The sequence below is a fragment of the Phlebotomus papatasi genome, chromosome 2 (assembly GCF_024763615.1).
Source record: "Phlebotomus papatasi isolate M1 chromosome 2, Ppap_2.1, whole genome shotgun sequence".
In the NCBI taxonomy this organism is placed as follows: domain Eukaryota; kingdom Metazoa; phylum Arthropoda; class Insecta; order Diptera; family Psychodidae; genus Phlebotomus; species Phlebotomus papatasi.
In genome coordinates, this window is record NC_077223.1 from 67,290,462 (window position 1) to 67,308,488 (window position 18,027).

Genomic DNA, 18,027 nt, shown 5'->3' on the forward strand with positions numbered 1-18,027 from the left:
GTTCCTCAAACTCCGCCATTCAAACTTTCAAAATCACGCCGTTTTTAATGGTCAACACATTTAGCTCAGCATTCCCAAAAATTCCCAGACTCTGTCTCCACCCTCCTACATCCTCATCTTCAGTATGATTGCATTTCCCAGATCGATAATACGATGGATATTGGTGAGATTGTGTGCCCGCCACATCTTGCAGCGTCCCCACACGATGGCCGGGAAATTGGGACTGGAGATACCATGGAAGATTCTGGCCAGAGATCTTCCCGTGAAGCTGGTGTCTGGGTAATTTGCCACCATATAGCGGATGTCTCGTTCAAGTTGTTCGTCTGTGGTGTCATCTGGATCTTCAGTCACCTCAATTTTGCCCACTTGCGTCCTCTCAAAATATTCCCGGATAATCGTCTTCAATTTCTCAGAGGATTCAAGGCAATCCCGGTTCAGGACACTGGCCACATTTGGCAAGGCAACAGAGGTAAGACCCTCGAAGATGCTTTGAAGCTAGAAAATGCATATAATTAGAAATCATGATTTTTTTTCTAAAAGCAAATTTTAGAGTTGTTTTTGCATAGATAAGGATAAAAGATTTTGATTTTGTTTAACACTTAAAATCCCAAAGTGGCATTTTACTCCAATTTTAAGTTTGGAGCTTCATAGTATAAATTCCATTTAATATTATACTAAAGTGATAATACAAATGTATAGAGAATTTAATTAACTTTCGTTTAGTAGAATAAATAGTTGATAAATTTTCTAATATTTAAAAAATTGGAAAAACCAAAAAACCAAAATGCCACTTTTTTATATGGAGTTGGCATCATAAATTGACATTTGATTGCCTTATATTACATAACCTAAAAATGTTAACATTTTTTGAGTTTTGTCACGATTCGAAAAAAATCGCAAAAAATACATGAAAATATTAAAATAATGGTTAAAAAAAATAATATTAGACCTAGAATTATCGTAGAGTGGTACTGTAAAGAAAAATATGGTGAAAATTCACTTTATGCTTTGTTTTTTGTTTTCGATTCCCTGTTGGAATTTCACATAAAATTTTCTTAAACAAAAGCACAAACTATATATGAGAATTTGAAAATTTTACAGGAAAATATATAGATATGTGTTCTAAGATTCTTGCCAAATTGCTAGGAAAAAGGAAATTCAATAGAAATAGGCTTTTCGCTACGAAAATCTGTAAAGGTCAATTTTCAGAAAATTTATATAAAAATGACAGGAAAATGGGAAAATATTTATTGGGAAATGAATTTATGAGTCCTAGAACTGCTGCAGAAGTCTTACGGAATGAAAAAATATTGAAAAATTGGTTTTTTGTTGAGAATATCTGCTCTGGCATTTTATGCCAGTTTGGTAATTTTACGTGATTTTTTGGCTCGGGTTTTAAAGTGTTAATATCTAAAATCACTGAACACATTAGGGTAAATTAAGCTAATTCAAAACCTGTTCCAAATGGAAACTTTTCGCTACTCCAAATGGAAAATTCATTATTTTCATGATAAAAACAGTATTAAATTATCATATTTATATATTTTCTTTACATCAGTTTCATTATTTAGTTAACTTTGCTCCAAATAAAGCGAAAATCCATTCATATTCACAAATTTTAATTTGGTAATTTTCTCAGAAAAATTAAAAGTGTACCTTTGCACCATCGAATTTTTCATCGATTGACCATGTTTTCCCATGAAAAACACAATAAAGTGACTGTTCTTTATTCGTTTTGTTTAACATTTATGTCATATTTATGGCTAATTTTAGTTAAATTCTGTACTAATCTTTATTGTTAACGGTACGTGAAGTTTTCGAATAAAATAATTACCTATTTCGTGAACAAAAAGATATCTTAAGATATTCGTAGGCGTTAAATTTTATGAATACAGGGTGAATCAATTGAACTGCAACTAAATTTGGATCGCTATAACTTGGAAACTGTTCTGGACTGGACAGCCTGCATATATTTTTTTTAATCCGAGATGGAACTCAGTGTAGCTAGGGGAGGGTTAGTACAGTTTCACGCAAATAAACTTTTTTTCAAGATCCATTTGCTAAACAAATAGGAGCAATATTCAAATTAATTAAACTAAATATCACAATTTCGAATCATTCATTATCCCAAAGATGTGTATTTTCGAAGAGACTGAATGCGAGAAACTACCCTATCCCCTTTCTTTGAAGCCCTTCAAAACCCGAATGTGATTACGTGAAGGCGCGCTACATTCAAACGACTCAAGTTTCGTACAAGTATTTTTTTTTTGTTATAAATCTAAATGAATTTCACTCATGGTTTTTTTTAGGAAATTTGAGGCATTAGGCTATAGCTATTGAAATGTAATATTATAGTGGGTCAAATTCATCAAAAACATATTGAAAAAAATGAATTGTTCGAAGTTTGAGTCGTCCGAAGGTAAACACACTTTCCCCCAAAATCTTTTGAGTTTTGAAAAAAGTCGATACACGGGTACTGTCAGCATTATAAAACGTTAGGATGGTATATGACTCTTAAAATAAAGAAGCAAAATGAATTGAATCCGCGTCACAGCTGAAGACAAATAGTCCTTGAGACGCATGTATCACAAATACCCACGAAACATGAGACAAATGTCAAAAAAAGGACCTCTATGAAGCCTTAAAAATGCCGAAAAGAAAAGATTTCATCGTTGTGCAAAAAAAACTTATGGATAAATTAATTAATTAAATCGCTTGGTCGTTAGAGGCCAGTTGCCGAAAATCAGTTCCGGGTAAAGTTATCCAATTGAGTAATACACTTCAACAAGTAAAATGATTATATCTACCTGAGGGAAAGTTCATACGATAATTTGGACATTTGAATGACTCAGAAATCAAGGTGAAACTTTCCAATTTTTTTATTACCTGAAATTTTTTGACTAACCTGATAAATTTCGAGATTTTCCTGTTGAGCCACCCTGTTAATCAGCATTTCCAGGATATTGTCCATCTGTTCGTCAGTAAAATTTCCAGGAGCACGAATACGAAAGCCAATATCGTCAAACTGAACAGAAATTGTTGTCCTCCTACTGCTATTATTAATCTTGATCCATTCCAAATTCTTCAACTGGTACTTTACAATTCCACTGTCCCATCCCAAAGCTGCAGCTACGTCTACTGTTGAAAACTCTATACTGTTATCATCAGGTCGGAATTTTCCCTCTTTAATCCCTATTGAAATGGCCATGGCAAGAGGTGGACAGGATTTTGCGACTTTTTTGAGTTGTTCGGCTCCTCCATAGGAGAAAACCCGACATCTCACATACGCTTTGCTTAGAATTTCTATTGACTCCACATGTTGTTCTAAGTAGCAAAGGAGAGTGGAGATGTTCTCCTCCGGAATATCCAGTGCCTGAACAGTAGCTTCCACTGAAAAGGCTATTTCATGCCCTGGGCAGGATTCTCTGCGTCCGTCTTTCTGACAAGCACAAGGAACAAATATCTTCTGCAAAAGTCGTCGAAGTGTAAAACGATCTAAAGAATTTGCATAAATAAATCTCTGAAGCTCAATTTTATCTCTCCGTTTGGGATCTAGGAAAAGATGACAACGTGCTTCAATACCATCTCTCCCTGCTCGTCCAATTTCCTGGACGTAACTTTCAAAGTTTTTGGGCATATTGAAATGAATAACTGCTCGGATATCTGGTTTGTTAATACCCATCCCAAAGGCAATTGTTGCCACTACAATTTTCAATTCTCCACTCATAAATGCATTTTGAATGGTCCGTCGACGAGAAGCAGCTACTCCTGCATGATATACTTCGGCCAACCAGTTTGTGCGCTTCCTTTTCCTTGATGATGTCGGTACATCACCCATTGCCACTCTAATAGCCGTTGCCACACGTTCACAATCCTCTCTCCGAGTACAGTATATAATTACTGAATTTCCGGCAAATGGAGCGGTGTCCAGAAGTTTGATCAGTGCATCTTCTCGTTTAACGTCTGTAGATACTGTTAGAATTAGATTATTTGGGAGAGGAATATCACTAATGACTCCAGCTATCCCATCTGGGACTCCTATTTGACGCACAATTTCATCTCTCGTGAGATTTGTGGCAGTTGCTGTCAAACCCAAGATTAAGGATACTTTGAGCTTTTCTCTGAGGATCTGAAAATTCAAAAGGATAAGACAGGAGCATGATGAAACCTACAGACTTTTTTTAAATGCAATTATTTTAAAATACTCTAAAAAAAGCTTGGTATAATATACCTGAAAATATCTAAAATATCAAGATAAGGACAAAACATGTTTTTCAATCAATATTTTTCTATTCAAATAGAATTTTGAACCAAAAAACTATAATTGTGGGAAATACTACTTCAGCACTTTGTGTTCAGAAAAAAAATCAAGGAAAATTCGTTATTTGGTCAAAAAGGCCTACGGCGAAAATATTCCATAGAGAATCAACTGTAAAAATGGGATAAATTGCTTACAAAATGGTGATTTTGATGCAAAGCAGAGGTCAGACAGGTCAAAAACAATGATGCCGATCTGCATTATTGGATGTAAATGATTAAGTTATCTTTCGGGCATGCGTTAAACATGACTTGGCAAGATACTCTCAAGCTTTACAAAAATCAAAGCGATAAAAATTCTAAAATTTACATTGTAAATTTTGCAAAGTATCAAAATCGACAAAACAACCAAATTCTTCGGAAAGAAGTCAATGCTAAGCATTTGGCGGTACTAGCAGGGAATCATTCAGTACAAGCTGCTGAAACTGAGCTATATTGTCGTTGGGCGCCAATGTCGATAACAACCGATAAATTTGGACAATTCATTGCTGAAAAATGGCCGAAATGGGTCAAAAAATATGAAAGAGTTCTCTATGGCCTCGCACTTCTATGATCAAAAACAGCATCAGAACAGATTAGATATACTACCGCCCCTGCTCTTTGAGGTCGAAAGATAACTTGTGTTATCACCACGATATCCGTATTGCCAGAGAGATGGTTAAAAAAAATGTAACTAGCGAGGACCAACTCTGGATATTTTGTGTATTTACTTGAAATTTATATCTACGATCTATGGAAAAAATCCGCAAACTTATTAGACGACCTAGTAATACTAGGCTAGTATATTAGTTCAGACAACTGATGTGTGAGATATTAAACTGAGTCCTTTATATTTTAGGGAATATAGCACTTTAGCTCAAGACTTTTCTCATTTTTTTTATTTTTTATTTTTATTTTTATTCAAGTAGATTCTGACGTATATCGAGTGAACACTCGTACTTATAATCGTGAAACAATCACTGTGGTTTGAGGGAAAAGCTTTTACTGCGGCACTATCTTTTGACTAACTTGACTTGATGGCAGCTGAGCGGAAAAGAGCAAGTTGGAGGTATCCTTCGCTCTTTTATAGCCGCGTTTTCAACCTCCTTCAAGAAGATCTCTTTCTCTCTCTCTCGGATCACTCTCTCGAGATTGACTTTTACAATTGTTTCAAACCTTACACTACAGATTCAAATAAAATAAAAATTTCTATCTAGTCATCAGAGGGATCATAACAATGCCCTTTTCTTTTCCACTAGAATTGGCTAAAAAAAGTTCTCATAACTCTTTCGGGACTGTAGCATATCGCTCCTTGGAAATTACAAGGGGTCAACTAATTTTCGTCCATTTTTAAGGGGACAGCATGAAAGATTCAACTTTGTGTAATTAAGTATCTCAATTTAATGACTGAACAAAAACAATTTATTTCTTTTCTATTTGTATGAACACTAATATAAACATCGAAACTTTTATATTTTTACCTTTCAAAATATGTTTTTTAATGAGTTAGCTCCTTATCGTTCTAAATGATGTGCAAATTTTGCTGAAATTAGAATGCCAAGGGATCAACTTGCTTGAGTTAGTCCCCTGTTTCACAAAAATTTGAACGATGAATATATTTTGTGCCCCTTTACTTGAAACAAAATTATGCTAGTAATCAAAAAGATTAAAATTTTGAAAAGCTTTTCTAATAACGAAATTTAATGACTTATAACATCTGAAAATTTATTAAATTGTCTTTCTAAGTGCATTAGAATTTCAAAATCGCAAAAAAGTAAGTTGACCCCTTGTAATTTCCAAGGAGCGTTAAGCAGCAAACCTATTACCTCTGGCACACTTTTTAGCTCGGTATAATTTCATGAAAATAAAATTCGCGACCCTTCCTTTCTCAAACGGTTTATTATGTCTATTCCACTCCTTCGGTCTCAAAATTAGATTGAACTAAATTGAATTTGTTATGACGTTCAAATGAAGAGGAAAAATCCGAAACAGTAGGATACATGCAAAGATTTTAAGAAATAAAGGGATGTGAATTTAGATTATGTGAAATTTTCCTGACCTAAAAGGTGTACCAGAGGCATATTTTACGATTTTTCGATCAATAATATCTTAGCTCAGGAATTAAGCGAGGTCCTACAAAAAATATCTTAGAATTAGATAATCCTTGTAATTTGAAATTACCCACAAGTATGGATTTTTATCGGCTTTAAATAATTAAAAAGAAGTGTTTTTTTTTTTTCAGAATAATAATATTTTCCTTTCCGTACTCAGAGTTCCAAAATCTACGAAAGAGGTTAATACTTCTCGAAATGTAATTACATTTTAATACAGGTCAAAGAAATTTTAATTTAATGCATAAATTATGCGTTAACTGTTTTTTAGAAAAATATCACAAGGAAATTGAGAAAAACATAAAAAAAAATATTATAAAATCTTTTGTCTAGAAATCGTAGAGATCTTTCAACTCTGTTCAAAATATTTTCAAAAGATTTTGTAACGATCGAAAATGGGCGAAAAAGGACTTTTTACTGACCTTGCAGAGCATGAGGTAGCTGGGCCGGAAGTTGTGACTCCATTGGGACAAGCAATGAGCCTCATCAATGCACACAAAGCCGATCCTTGGGAGAGAACTTAGAATCTGTCCAAACTCGGACTTTTTGTCACCGTAAGCAACTGCTTCCGGAGATACCATTAGCAAATTCACACGTCCCTCTTTCAGCTCCTGAATCACCAGCTGACGCATCTTGGGCGTTTGGTTAGTGTGCAGACATCTGGCGTTTATAAAGTTGGGAATTCCACTGACTTGGTCCTCCATGAGGGAAACCAGAGGAGAGATAACGAGAGTCATCCCTTTACCGTGGCGACTGTAGAGCAAAGCAGGCAGTTGGTAGCAAAGGGATTTGCCACTGCCGGTATTGAGAGTGACAAGAGTGGAGAGTCCACAGAGAATCCTCATGATAGCTCTCTCCTGGCCAGAACGGAAGGCTGCATGTCCAAATTGATGGAGAGCTTCTGTGACTTCTGGAAGCGTTTCTGGGATTTGTCCGTCCGTTGTGAGGGAATAAACAACTTCCTGGGTATCTTCATTGAAAGATTTTTCCAGTTCCTTCGCCACTGCTTCCATTTCTGAAGCTTCCAGGTAATTTGTAGATTCTTCGGAATTTTCTTCAGCAATTTTTGCACAATTGGCTGCATCCTCGAGAGTCTGTAGGGCAGATTCCTCCACAGAATCCTCATGATCGGCTTCTTCTGTTACGGGAGCACTTGGAAAATTCTCCTTTCTGGGACATTTGGAGGCAAAATGTCCAGTAGCTCCACATTCAAAACATTTAAATTCTTCACCATCGCATCCCCTGTCATCTAAGAGTGCGGCAGCTTTCTTCCTCCTCCAGAGGGTTTTCTTGTATTTCGAAAAGTTCAGGGTCTTCTTTCCACGCACAAAAACCTTCTTCTTCATGTTGATCTTCACGAAATTCTCATTGGCCTTCCCTGAAGAAACTTTCTGCTGCAGTTTGTCTCTTTCCTGGGCTTTTCTGGAAGATTTCTGTGGCTCTTTGCTCAGAGGATCTTCCGGCAAAGTTTGTCTGATGTAACTGCTGAAGAGTTTTTCACTCTCTGACAGGAATTTCTCTCCCACTCGGGGAATTTTCTTTGTGAATTCTGTGTCCAAAGGAGGAAGGTATTGGTCATTTGTGGATGTTTCCGGGAGGAGTTCATCTTTTTTCTGCTTCTTGAGCTTCTGCTGAGTCCTTGCTCTGGTCTTTGAGGGTTCGAATGCGTCATTTTCGAGGGAATCTTCATCAGAATAATCTTCTTTATAATTCACATCGTTCTTTCCACGTGTTTTCCTGCGAGATTTCTTGGGGATTTTTTGAGATTCCTGAATGGACCGAACTTGCTGCTCAAGCTTCTTTTTGGCCTCTTCCTGTTCAGCTTTTATTCTTTCATTCTCCCTGGCCTGACGATTGTGAATTGAACTGAAAACTTTGCGTTTCTTGAGTACATGTCTTACGGATTGTTGACTGAAGATAACAGCTTCATCTTCACTGTCTTCCACGACAGATCCATCGGAATCTGCTTCCTTGGACACTCTGCTGGTAACTGTGGAGGATGATTCTGTCGCTGATTTAGATATATTCCCCATGGAAAGCCCAAAAGTTAGCCTTTCAGATGAATTAACATTGAGCTTTGAGGCAAACTGAGAAGGGTCAATTTCACGCGTATCTTCTCCAGTTTCTCCTCCACATCTCTCAATCCAACCCGGATCAAAGTTCTTCTCCACATTCAGGGATATCTTATCGCTCTCTGGAGCCACAATGTCTGGTATTTGAGTGGATCTCTGAGACAAAAGTGTCTCAAAGTCCGGAATGTCTGTGGGAGATGCAATAGACCGAGAATTTTCCCCTTTTTCTGAGGCTGTGGAATTGATCCTACTGAAAGATTTTCTAGGGTTTCTCTTGGCAAAGTTCATTGATGATCCCAATTTGCTAGCCAGGGTAATTTTAGTCTTCCCGACTGGCTGAGTCTTTGATACTTTGGCTTTCTTGCACAAATGACTTCCCCATACTTTAACATTGTCTCCACTTACCAGAGCTTCCTGGGTCGGTAAATCCCTGCTGGTGGATGAAATATTGATGTCACTGTTTGAAGAATCTTGGGGATCTGTCTTGCTGGGTGAGGAGAATGATATCTCCCGGAAAGCCTCCCTAGAAGGACTCCCATCGTCATCATCGTCTTCTAGGGCATCTGTCAGGGTATTGCTGAGTAGGGAAGTGGTAATCTTGTAGTACATCTTGTAGGCATCTTTAATCTCCCTTCCTGCTTCCTTTATATCATGCTAAAATTGGTTTCAAATGCTAAAAATTAGTTTTTTGCCAACACAATTGAAATGTCATTGACCTAACCTTTGATGGTATCCGTTTGTTTTTCTCCTTGAATTCCTTCTCCCACAGCTTCACTTTCAGTTTGTACTTGTTGAGCTTATTCTGAATATCCCCGGAACTCATTTCACTTGCACTTTAGTCAAATATTTTTACGGAAAATTAGCCAAATTGCCCTATTCCGCGAGTCTGTGAATTGGTAAAAACCGCGCAAATTTCTGTGCCACGGAGACTTCGAAAAAGTGGCAGTTGGATGTTCGAAAAGGCTTTTCGAAAATGGATCTCCGAAAAAAGTGTCTGTCAAAAATTTATCGTGTTCGCGAGAGAGGGAAGGAATAAAAATCCTCAAATTTCTCGATAAATTTCTAAAGCTGTGGTTGTTTCTGGGGCTGAAAAAAGACACTCACGTGGAAGATGATTAAGCTATTTACACTGAAGCAGCAGAAAAAGGACGGAGAGGCCACACCAAAGTCCAGTACACAGAAAAAGAGTGCAGCTCATCTGAGAATTCAGAAAGGTTTGTCAACATCTTGTCCACCATTGGTCATCAAAAAAAAGACCCCCAAAAAATTTTGTTGCCAACAAAATTCCTCCCCATTGCAGACATCAATGAACTGAATTTGCCAAAAACATGCACTACGGAATTTCCGGATACGGATGACTTGCTGAATTTCAAATTGGTCATCTGTCCAGATGAGGGATTCTACAAAGGGGGATGTTTTGTCTTTAATTTTAAGGTAAACATTTGAGAAAAACCTCAAAAAGAGGATCTTTTGGAGCTGGTATTTTTGGTTTTGGGGTTTCTAGCGATACTCAATGGTCTTCTTTGTTGTTCCAGGTTGGTCCGAACTATCCACATGAACCACCAAAGGTGAAATGTGAGACACAAGTCTACCATCCCAACATTGACCTCGAGGTATTTCCTGTGACTTTCAATGCACTTTTGAGCCCTTTTTTGATGCGAATTTGTGTTTGTTTGACTTTCAGGGTAACGTCTGCTTAAACATCCTGCGCGAGGACTGGAAACCTGTCCTAACAATCAATTCCATCGTCTACGGATTGCAATATCTCTTCCTGGTAAGTGAGCCAAAAATTTCGCGCATCCCATTCAATAGTCGTGTAACATTTTTTTAGTATTTCATTATTTTTTTATTTTTTTACTTTTCATGTAAATGGTAAATTCAATTTTAATAGCTTGATAAAACTGTGCGACAAAATTAGGCTTTTTGTAGGCATCTAAAACGAGAATGCTAAAACTTGGTAGAGGGCCATTAAAAAATCTCAAATCTGAAATCCCTTTAGGGTAGGGGAGACAGGGGTAGAATTAGCCAGCAAATGAAGCTTTTTTTTTCGCGAGTAGCTTGTGGAAAAATGATAAGTTTTGTCTAATATATTTATGTTTCATAAGTAGCATTAGGATATTGGCTATATGAAACAGTGTAGTTCAAAGCTCTAAAATCCTTGGCTTTTTCTTGAGAGGATAATGAAAAAAGTACTGCACATTGGCTACACTTACCCCTGCCTGGGTAGAAATAGCCACTTTTGGGGTACTAATTGCCACTAGTTTCCCAGATGAACTTTTAAACTGGAGATACCAAATATTGTTTCGCTTGATACACTGAAGCCCACTGATGCTAAATATGTCATTTAAACCTAAAGAAAAAGGCTTTAGCCAACTTTTTTATGACATTTTTGTAATTGTGGCAAAATTAATGCAAACATTCTGAAAAAATCTATTTCTCAAGTTGCTCATACAAATGGCAATATTGCTTGAAATATCAATAGTACTTTTTCATCTAACAATTATCCATCTATTAGTGAAAAATCATTGAAAGTTTTAGCCCGCCACGGAAGAGTGACTACAACTGCCCCGAGGGCTGTTTCAGTGTTTACCATCTTGTATAAAAAAGTGGATAATTATTATCCAAGTGAAAAATATTTTTTAATTAGGTTTATTAAACCAGAAACGAGGTAAAACTATGAAATCTTGACTAGAAACTCAGAAAACCAAATGCTGGTCCAAAAACTGTAACATCAAAACTACAATTTTATACCCATTTTATAAAAATGCTTCTAAATTGTAGGATAACAGGATCAGAGTTATAAATATTTCTGGGAATATGGGGATGTGTTCCTACTTTCATTAAAAAATACTTTGCTCGATGTACATTTTAAGAAAAACGAGAAAAATCCACTGTCTACTTTTACCCCTGGCTATAGGTACCCCGGTCTCCCCTAAATGTCCTAATTCAAAACCATTTCCAGACATTTTAACTTAGCCAGAAGATTCAACACATTAAGTTCATATTTTTTCTGAATAGAATTACATAAATTTGCTGCTTGACTCTTCTAGAATGTTACTGTTCAGTGAAAATTCTTTAAATATAATTTGAGAACTTTTTAAATACAAGAAAAATACGCCAGTATAAAATGCTGCTATTGCATACAAATTAATCCAAATGGAGACAAGGGAATGTTTCTAATTGGAGACAAACAGTGTAAGTGAAACCGCGACGAAAGGTTTCGAAAACCTTGTTGAGTTGCTCTTGAGTGCAGGATTTGTTCTTATTCCTGGTCTCTTCTCCTTTCTCATCTAAAACAATAAGAAAATCTGTCCAAAAAAATCATATTTCCGGGGTTTCCTATTGAAGCATTTGCAGACACTTCAGAAAAACCATTTTTGTTTACGAAATAGGTAATTATTTCATTTGAAATCTTCACGTACCGTCAACAATAAAGATTAGCACTTAATTTAACCAAAATTAGCCAGAAATATGACATAAATATTAAACAAAACGAATAAACAACAATCACCCCATTGTGTTTTTCATTGGAAAACATGGTCGATCAATGAAAAATTCGATGGTGAAAAGGTACACTTTTAATTTTTCTGAGAAATTAACAAATTAAAATTTGTGAATATGAATGGATTTTCGCTTTATTTGCAGCAAAATTAACTAAATAATGAAACTGTGGTATAGAAAAATATATAAATAATAATTTAGTACTGTATTTATTATGGAAAAAATGATGTTTCCATTTGGAGTAGCGAAAAATTTCCATTTGGAACAGGTTTTGAATTAGCTTAATTTACCCTATCCCGGGCATGTTTTAAATTTTTTGATATAATTCATTTTTATTTTTTTTATTTTCTAAAATTTGAAAATTTATATCACTGTTTCTATTTATCTACGATGAAATTAAAGTTTATTTTTTACAGTGTTTTTTAATGTAGAGGAGACTGGGGCACAATTTGTCAAAACGAAAATTTCAATATTCACTATTTTCTAAAATAAAAGAGACTGAGGCTTAAAATTTTTATTATAGATAGCCTTTATGAACCTTCTTAAACTTACAAAGTTTCAAGGGATTTGAGGAAGAATTATGTAAAATAAAAAAAAATAATGAAATTTTGAGCCCTATTTTTGGAATATTTGGCTTACAAGAAATATCAATACTGATTAGCTCAATTTAAGCACATTTCTCGTTAAGATAGAGAAAAATTACCTTCGACAAATTTGTAGAGGAATAAATTTCCTATCAAAAATTAGTCTATTTGATATTTTTAACGTTTGCTAGAGTAAATTCACAAATTATCCGAAGACTCTCCCCGAATAATCTCCTGCAATGTTGTAGAGCAGTAAACTCGATTTTTTACAAAATTCCTTCTATTCGCTTTTTGGATACATCTTTATGCCCTCTACCTTCCCTGTGAATATTATACTTGAAAGATAATTAATTTCAAAGTTATAGAGATTTTAAATCTCAAACATCCTCTATATGCATGTGAAATCTCCGCTTCAAATCACTCTCCTGTAAAATTTGCTTACTGAGAGTTATTCGTTTCTTATTCTGAGCGATCTAAATGATAAACAGAGCGAACTATCATTGGAAAGGTCTCGATTTCACCTAAAATTTTGTCGAAAACCTTTAGTTTTTGAAATATTTTACTTTGAATTTTCAAAAAGAGATTTTTTTTCGATTAACCACTTCTTTAAAAACTCGTATTAATTTGAGGTTTTCTGAAGAATTGTAGTATTTAAGAAGACCTTTCCAAATAACCATCTAGTGTCAAATTCTTACAATTAAAAATGGAGTTATGGCTATTTTAAAATTAAATTTTCGACTATTTGTAGATCTGGGTCAGGGAAGTCGCTTTTTATAATCAAAAGCTCTTAAACAAACCTACATATTACTAATTTGCGTAAATAGCAAAACTATAAATACACGGAAATAGTTAAATAGATCTCTAATATACCCATTGAAATATGAAAATACAGTCGAGTTCCTCAAATTTGAACGACGGACGGTTGCATTCAAAATGTAAAATATGAGGTTAAGTAAAATAAATTTTGCATGGAGTCTGAATTAGAACTATTTTTCTCTGGTTTTACCTCAATATTGTCGTATTATATTAATTTCCTCAACAAATTCCACCTATTTAACAACAAATTTTATTGATAAAATTCTCTAAAGTTATTTTCCTCAGTTTAGGAAAAGTGAATTTTACATGAATTCCGCTACATATTTGAAAATATTGTTCAAATTTGAGGAGTGAGAAATGTCATCTATACCCCCCAAATGTTCAAATTTGAGGAACTCTACTGTATACCAAAAAGTCTTTTAGGGCTCATATATTCAACTAAATATGGAGCATGTCTCTTAACATTCTGATCCGTGGTACACTTCCCGAAGTTTCCAAATCCCACTGCCCTACCTGTCCGTGCTATGTATTGTACAAAAAAAATAATAACTTGCTAAAATTTGAGTTAGCGTACAAATATGCAAAGAAGTAACTTTGAACAGAATAAGTATAATTTTGAATTTTGACATTTCGTCAGTTAAATCAGCATTTATCGTAACTTCATTTTTGCGATTTTGAGATATATACGTATTTGGAATCAGCGTAATTTTGTTTATTAAACGCACTTGTGAAAAAGAAACTTTTATAAGCCCAATAAAAATTATTTTAAACAAAAATTATCGTAAGTGCCCAATTAAGAAAAATTTATCAGAATTTGTCGTAAATTCCATTTTTGGGGAAGTTACGATAAATTTCCATACAAAATTTTCAATAATCAGCATTTTCCATAACTTCTTTTGCTCGTTTGCGTGGCTTGTAATCTGCAGCAAAATTGCAATATTTCTCAATAAAACGTTTATAAACTCTTCCAAATATCGAAAGACAGTGCGAATAGTGTAACATGAAATCATTTTAATTCAATATTTGCGAGAAAAAAGTGAGAAAAAATCCCTACCCATTTGTCATTAATTCAAAACAAAACAAGTGACGTGACGCACAAAATTTATTCAATAAAATTTATGAAATAAAACCTTTTAGGGACAGGGATAACAATATTATTGATAATTTAGTCAAATAATGGCGCTTATTACCATTAGAATAATTCAAATTGATATAATGCATTTTAGAAAATTGTCGTAACTTCCAGAATCTCCATACATTGGAAGTTACGGCTTTATAAACGATGGAAGTTACGATAAAATATTATTGTGTTTCTTATAACATATTTCTCAATATTGCATCTTTTTAATAATTTCATAAAGATTTTCTCGAGTTAACTTACAGTTTATTAGTGCCACTTGTATTATTTTGACTCAAAAGTATCGCATTCGGGGCTCATTTTTAAGAAAAATAATATTAAACTGAAAATTTCGTCTCCTGAAAAGTTATTAAAAGGAAGTTACGACAAATGCTGATTTAACTGACGATTTATCTACTGTTTTAGATGTTCTTAATGGGTAAAGGTTTCTACACACTATAGTAAGGTGGGGTAAGTGGATCGTTTTCCGAAGAGTGCTACTTAAACGCTTGTTTTTGGACTGATGAAATTCTTTTTTACTTCTTCTAAATTCATAGAATTATTCACTGTTTCATTCAGAAACATAATATAAAAAAATATCAAAAATATTCAAGAAAATTTATAAAATAATGATAATACTGGAGTAAGTCAGCATGCACTAACTGGGTCGCCTTTTCGCTAATTCACTTTTATTTAAACCTTTGGATTTAAAATACTTTTTTCACAAGGAAAAAACAATAAATGTTTTCAATCAACCAGCTGTCATTAGCGAAAATATCACTGCTAGAAAATTTTTAGTGAAGAACCCAACTGGCACAAGATTGAAATGAGTCGATTACTCTCACTTATTTAACCCTTTAAGGACGATTGGAACACCGGTGTCCCATAAAGAAAATAATTTTTCCTGACTACCTAAAGTTATTTTTTTCTTATGTCTTTACATAATTGTAAAGTAGAAGGCTGGAGGAATATAGAATATTATTTGCAAGTCTAACTGTTTGCTATGTAGTAAATATTTAAGCTCAAAAATGTCGAATTTTTAAATTCTCAAATCAATAATTGATTTTATTTATTTTTTATACTTCCAATTTTTTTAGGCAAAACCCTTTTGGCAATAAAAACTACAATACTCATACGTAATATTTTTCATGAAAGCGAAAAATATTATTGATTGGTATCGTCAGAAAATTTCTTAAATTTTTGGGCTATTTTTGTCCCTATCGTCCATAGAAGCACAAAATATACACTGAATCAGATTCCATTGAACTTTCCAAGGTTAGATGTAAGATTTATCATTGAATATGTTTCTCAGTTTAATTTTTATTGTTGATTTTCAGTCCATAAAAAGTTTCTCGTCGTCAAAGGGTTAATGGATAAAAATATTATTTTTGCTTTTTCTCAAACTTGACTATAGTTATATTATGTTACTGTAGTGACTATATTACGAAAATAAAAATAAAAATATTATTTTAAGTGGATTAGTCGTAAACGATCCAGATAGCGAAGCGCCCGGATTAGCACACTTGTACTATAAGAGCAACTTTAAAAAACTGATTTTTTTAATGAAAATTTCCCCTATTGTAGGCGGAAACGTCAAAATAAAAAAAAAAAGCAATTTTTGACGAAAATTGCTTTTAGTGTGTAGACACCATAAAAGAAGAAGGAAGACCACGAAGAAAAGCTCTTTTTTCATGTTTTTTACCCATCTGAAATATTAGAGAAATTTCAAAATTCTAAAGTACTGTTCAAAATTTCTCTATGTACTCTATGTCCCTTCTATTCCTTTTATTGCAACTGTGAATTTCTTAAATGGCATCCAGGGTTACTTTCCATTTCAATTTCGTTGCTAGATTTTCAATGTTGCACTTTAGACTGGGACGTCCCTTGTGTTCTATCGATTGAATATTGAACAAAGGACAACCTTAACATTTGCTTTTTGTTTCCTTTTTAAATGTCTCTCGTGTAGGAGCCCAATCCAGAGGATCCGCTGAATAAGGAAGCTGCTGAGATTCTGCAGACAAATAGACGGCTGTTTGAGCACAATGTGGCCAAGGCGATGCGAGGAAATTACATTGGAGACACCTACTTTGAGCGTTGTCTCAAGTGATACCTAAATCTTAAGTGTTGCGTCTATTTGCTCCTCATTACGATTGGCTGGACGCATCTATATAAATTTTAACCACAATCCACGAATGGACTTGGCCGGAGGGGAAGAAGATGATAAGAAAAAAACACACACAGTAGGATGATAAATGGATAAATGTGGAGATAAAACTGCAGGAGGTTTATTGGAGGATAAAACAAAATTTTCTGGTAAATACAAAATATAATTCTTTTCTTCCCTTTGCTAATTCTTTCAACTTTGACTCGATTAGGTTATTTTTTTCTCTTTTTCATTTTTAATTTAAAAAAAATATGCTAATAAAGTTGGATGTTTTTTTGTCAATTTTCTCTGGGACTTTAAAAACAAATAGAAACACTTTTATCCTCAAAAGGAAAAATTCAAAATAAGATTTAAGATTTAAGAAAATATATAAATGAGATTTTAGAAAATAACCCCTGCTTGTCTTAGACGAAAAAAATAAAAGGAATGGTGAAGAATACGGGATTTCTCTTTTTTAACAGGGATTTCTTTTATTTTTTAACTCTGAAAATTAAATGAAAAAAAATAAGAATTTGTTGTTTTGAAGAAAAAAAAAGTCCAATTTATTTTACACAATTTAATTAACAAAGATGATTTTAACACTGAGTTAAGAAGTAAAAGGAAAAAGAAAGCGTCAAAATGAAAGAGAAATTCAAACTTAAGACTATTTGAACACGCATTATTAATGTTTATTTCCTTAAAAGAAAAACACCTTAACTATAAAAAGAAAAAAGAATTCAGAGATGAGATTTTCGCTTTATTATCTCAACTTTTTTTTAAATTATAAATAAAGGAAAGAGAGCAACTTTTGAAGTTCTGAAATTAGTTTTTGAAAAAAATATAATTAACATAATGTTATACTTGATAGAAATTGCACAAAGAAAAGTTCACTAAAAAAACAATTATTGTCTTTTGAAAAAAAAAAAAGTTAGTAATATTAAAGGATTTTAATAAAAAAAACATCCTATAAAATCAGCTTCAAAAATTGCAAAATCTCTGTACATAAATATGTGTAAATCTTTTTTCTTTAATTTGCATAAAAAAATATTCACTCTCATCTCTTGGAGGGGGCGGGGCTTAAAATGAAAATCAAGATGACATTTTAATATTTAAGACAAATTGTGAATCTATATAAAAAAAATAAGACAAGATGAAGGAAACGTTTAAAATTCTGTGGTCAAAGTATTTTGTTGGAAAAGAAAAAAAAATTACAATAAAAAAAAAAGATATAAATTAATCTCTATTTAATGCGACAAAAAAAATTATGGGAAATAAATGGACAAAATAATGCACACAACTCTTTTTATAAATGCATTAATCCCTGCATTTTTTTTTATACTTCACTAATATCATGAGTTTTTTTATATAAATCGTTGTGAAAAAGATT

The 18,027-nt window shown here is 33.7% G+C and overlaps 2 protein-coding genes across 3 annotated transcripts; one reads left to right on the plus strand and one right to left on the minus strand.

Moving 5' to 3' along the window:
* Positions 1-18: 18 nt before the first annotated feature.
* Positions 19-9,424, minus strand: LOC129803942 (ATP-dependent DNA helicase Q4). The gene is made up of 4 exons (XM_055850836.1): positions 9,201-9,424; positions 6,830-9,133; positions 2,906-4,129; positions 19-495 (listed from the first exon to the last, which is right to left on the minus strand). Exons 1-4 carry the CDS (start codon positions 9,300-9,302, stop codon positions 106-108), a joined length of 4,020 nt encoding a protein of 1,339 aa, XP_055706811.1. The 5' UTR covers positions 9,303-9,424; the 3' UTR covers positions 19-105.
* A 25-nt stretch (positions 9,425-9,449) lies between these two features.
* Positions 9,450-17,932, plus strand: LOC129803945 (NEDD8-conjugating enzyme Ubc12). Of its 2 annotated transcripts, XR_008751914.1 has the most exons (6): positions 9,464-9,693; positions 9,780-9,913; positions 10,015-10,092; positions 10,164-10,253; positions 16,464-16,810; positions 17,123-17,280. XR_008751914.1 is itself a non-coding variant. In XM_055850840.1 (5 exons), the coding sequence occupies exons 1-5, from the start codon at positions 9,591-9,593 to the stop codon at positions 16,602-16,604; spliced, it is 546 nt and encodes a 181-aa protein (XP_055706815.1). In that variant the 5' UTR covers positions 9,450-9,590; the 3' UTR covers positions 16,605-17,932. The 2 variants fall into 2 exon arrangements, 1 of the variants encoding a protein (XP_055706815.1); XM_055850840.1 differs by having other exon boundaries at positions 9,450-9,693; positions 16,464-17,932.
* The last annotated feature ends 95 nt before the right edge of the window (positions 17,933-18,027 follow it).

Coding starts and splice junctions, on each gene's coding strand:
- LOC129803945 (XM_055850840.1), top strand. CDS start 9,591: ATGATTAAGCTATTTACACTGAAGCAGCAGAAAAAGGACGGAGAGGCC. Junction 9,694..9,779: donor TCATCTGAGAATTCAGAAAG/GTTTGTCAACAT, acceptor TCCCCATTGCAG/ACATCAATGAACTGAATTTG. Junction 9,914..10,014: donor GTTTTGTCTTTAATTTTAAG/GTAAACATTTGA, acceptor TTGTTGTTCCAG/GTTGGTCCGAACTATCCACA.
- LOC129803942 (XM_055850836.1), bottom strand. CDS start 9,302: ATGAGTTCCGGGGATATTCAGAATAAGCTCAACAAGTACAAACTGAAA. Junction 9,134..9,200: donor ACAAACGGATACCATCAAAG/GTTAGGTCAATG, acceptor AACCAATTTTAG/CATGATATAAAGGAAGCAGG. Junction 4,130..6,829: donor GCTACCTCATGCTCTGCAAG/GTCAGTAAAAAG, acceptor TTGAATTTTCAG/ATCCTCAGAGAAAAGCTCAA.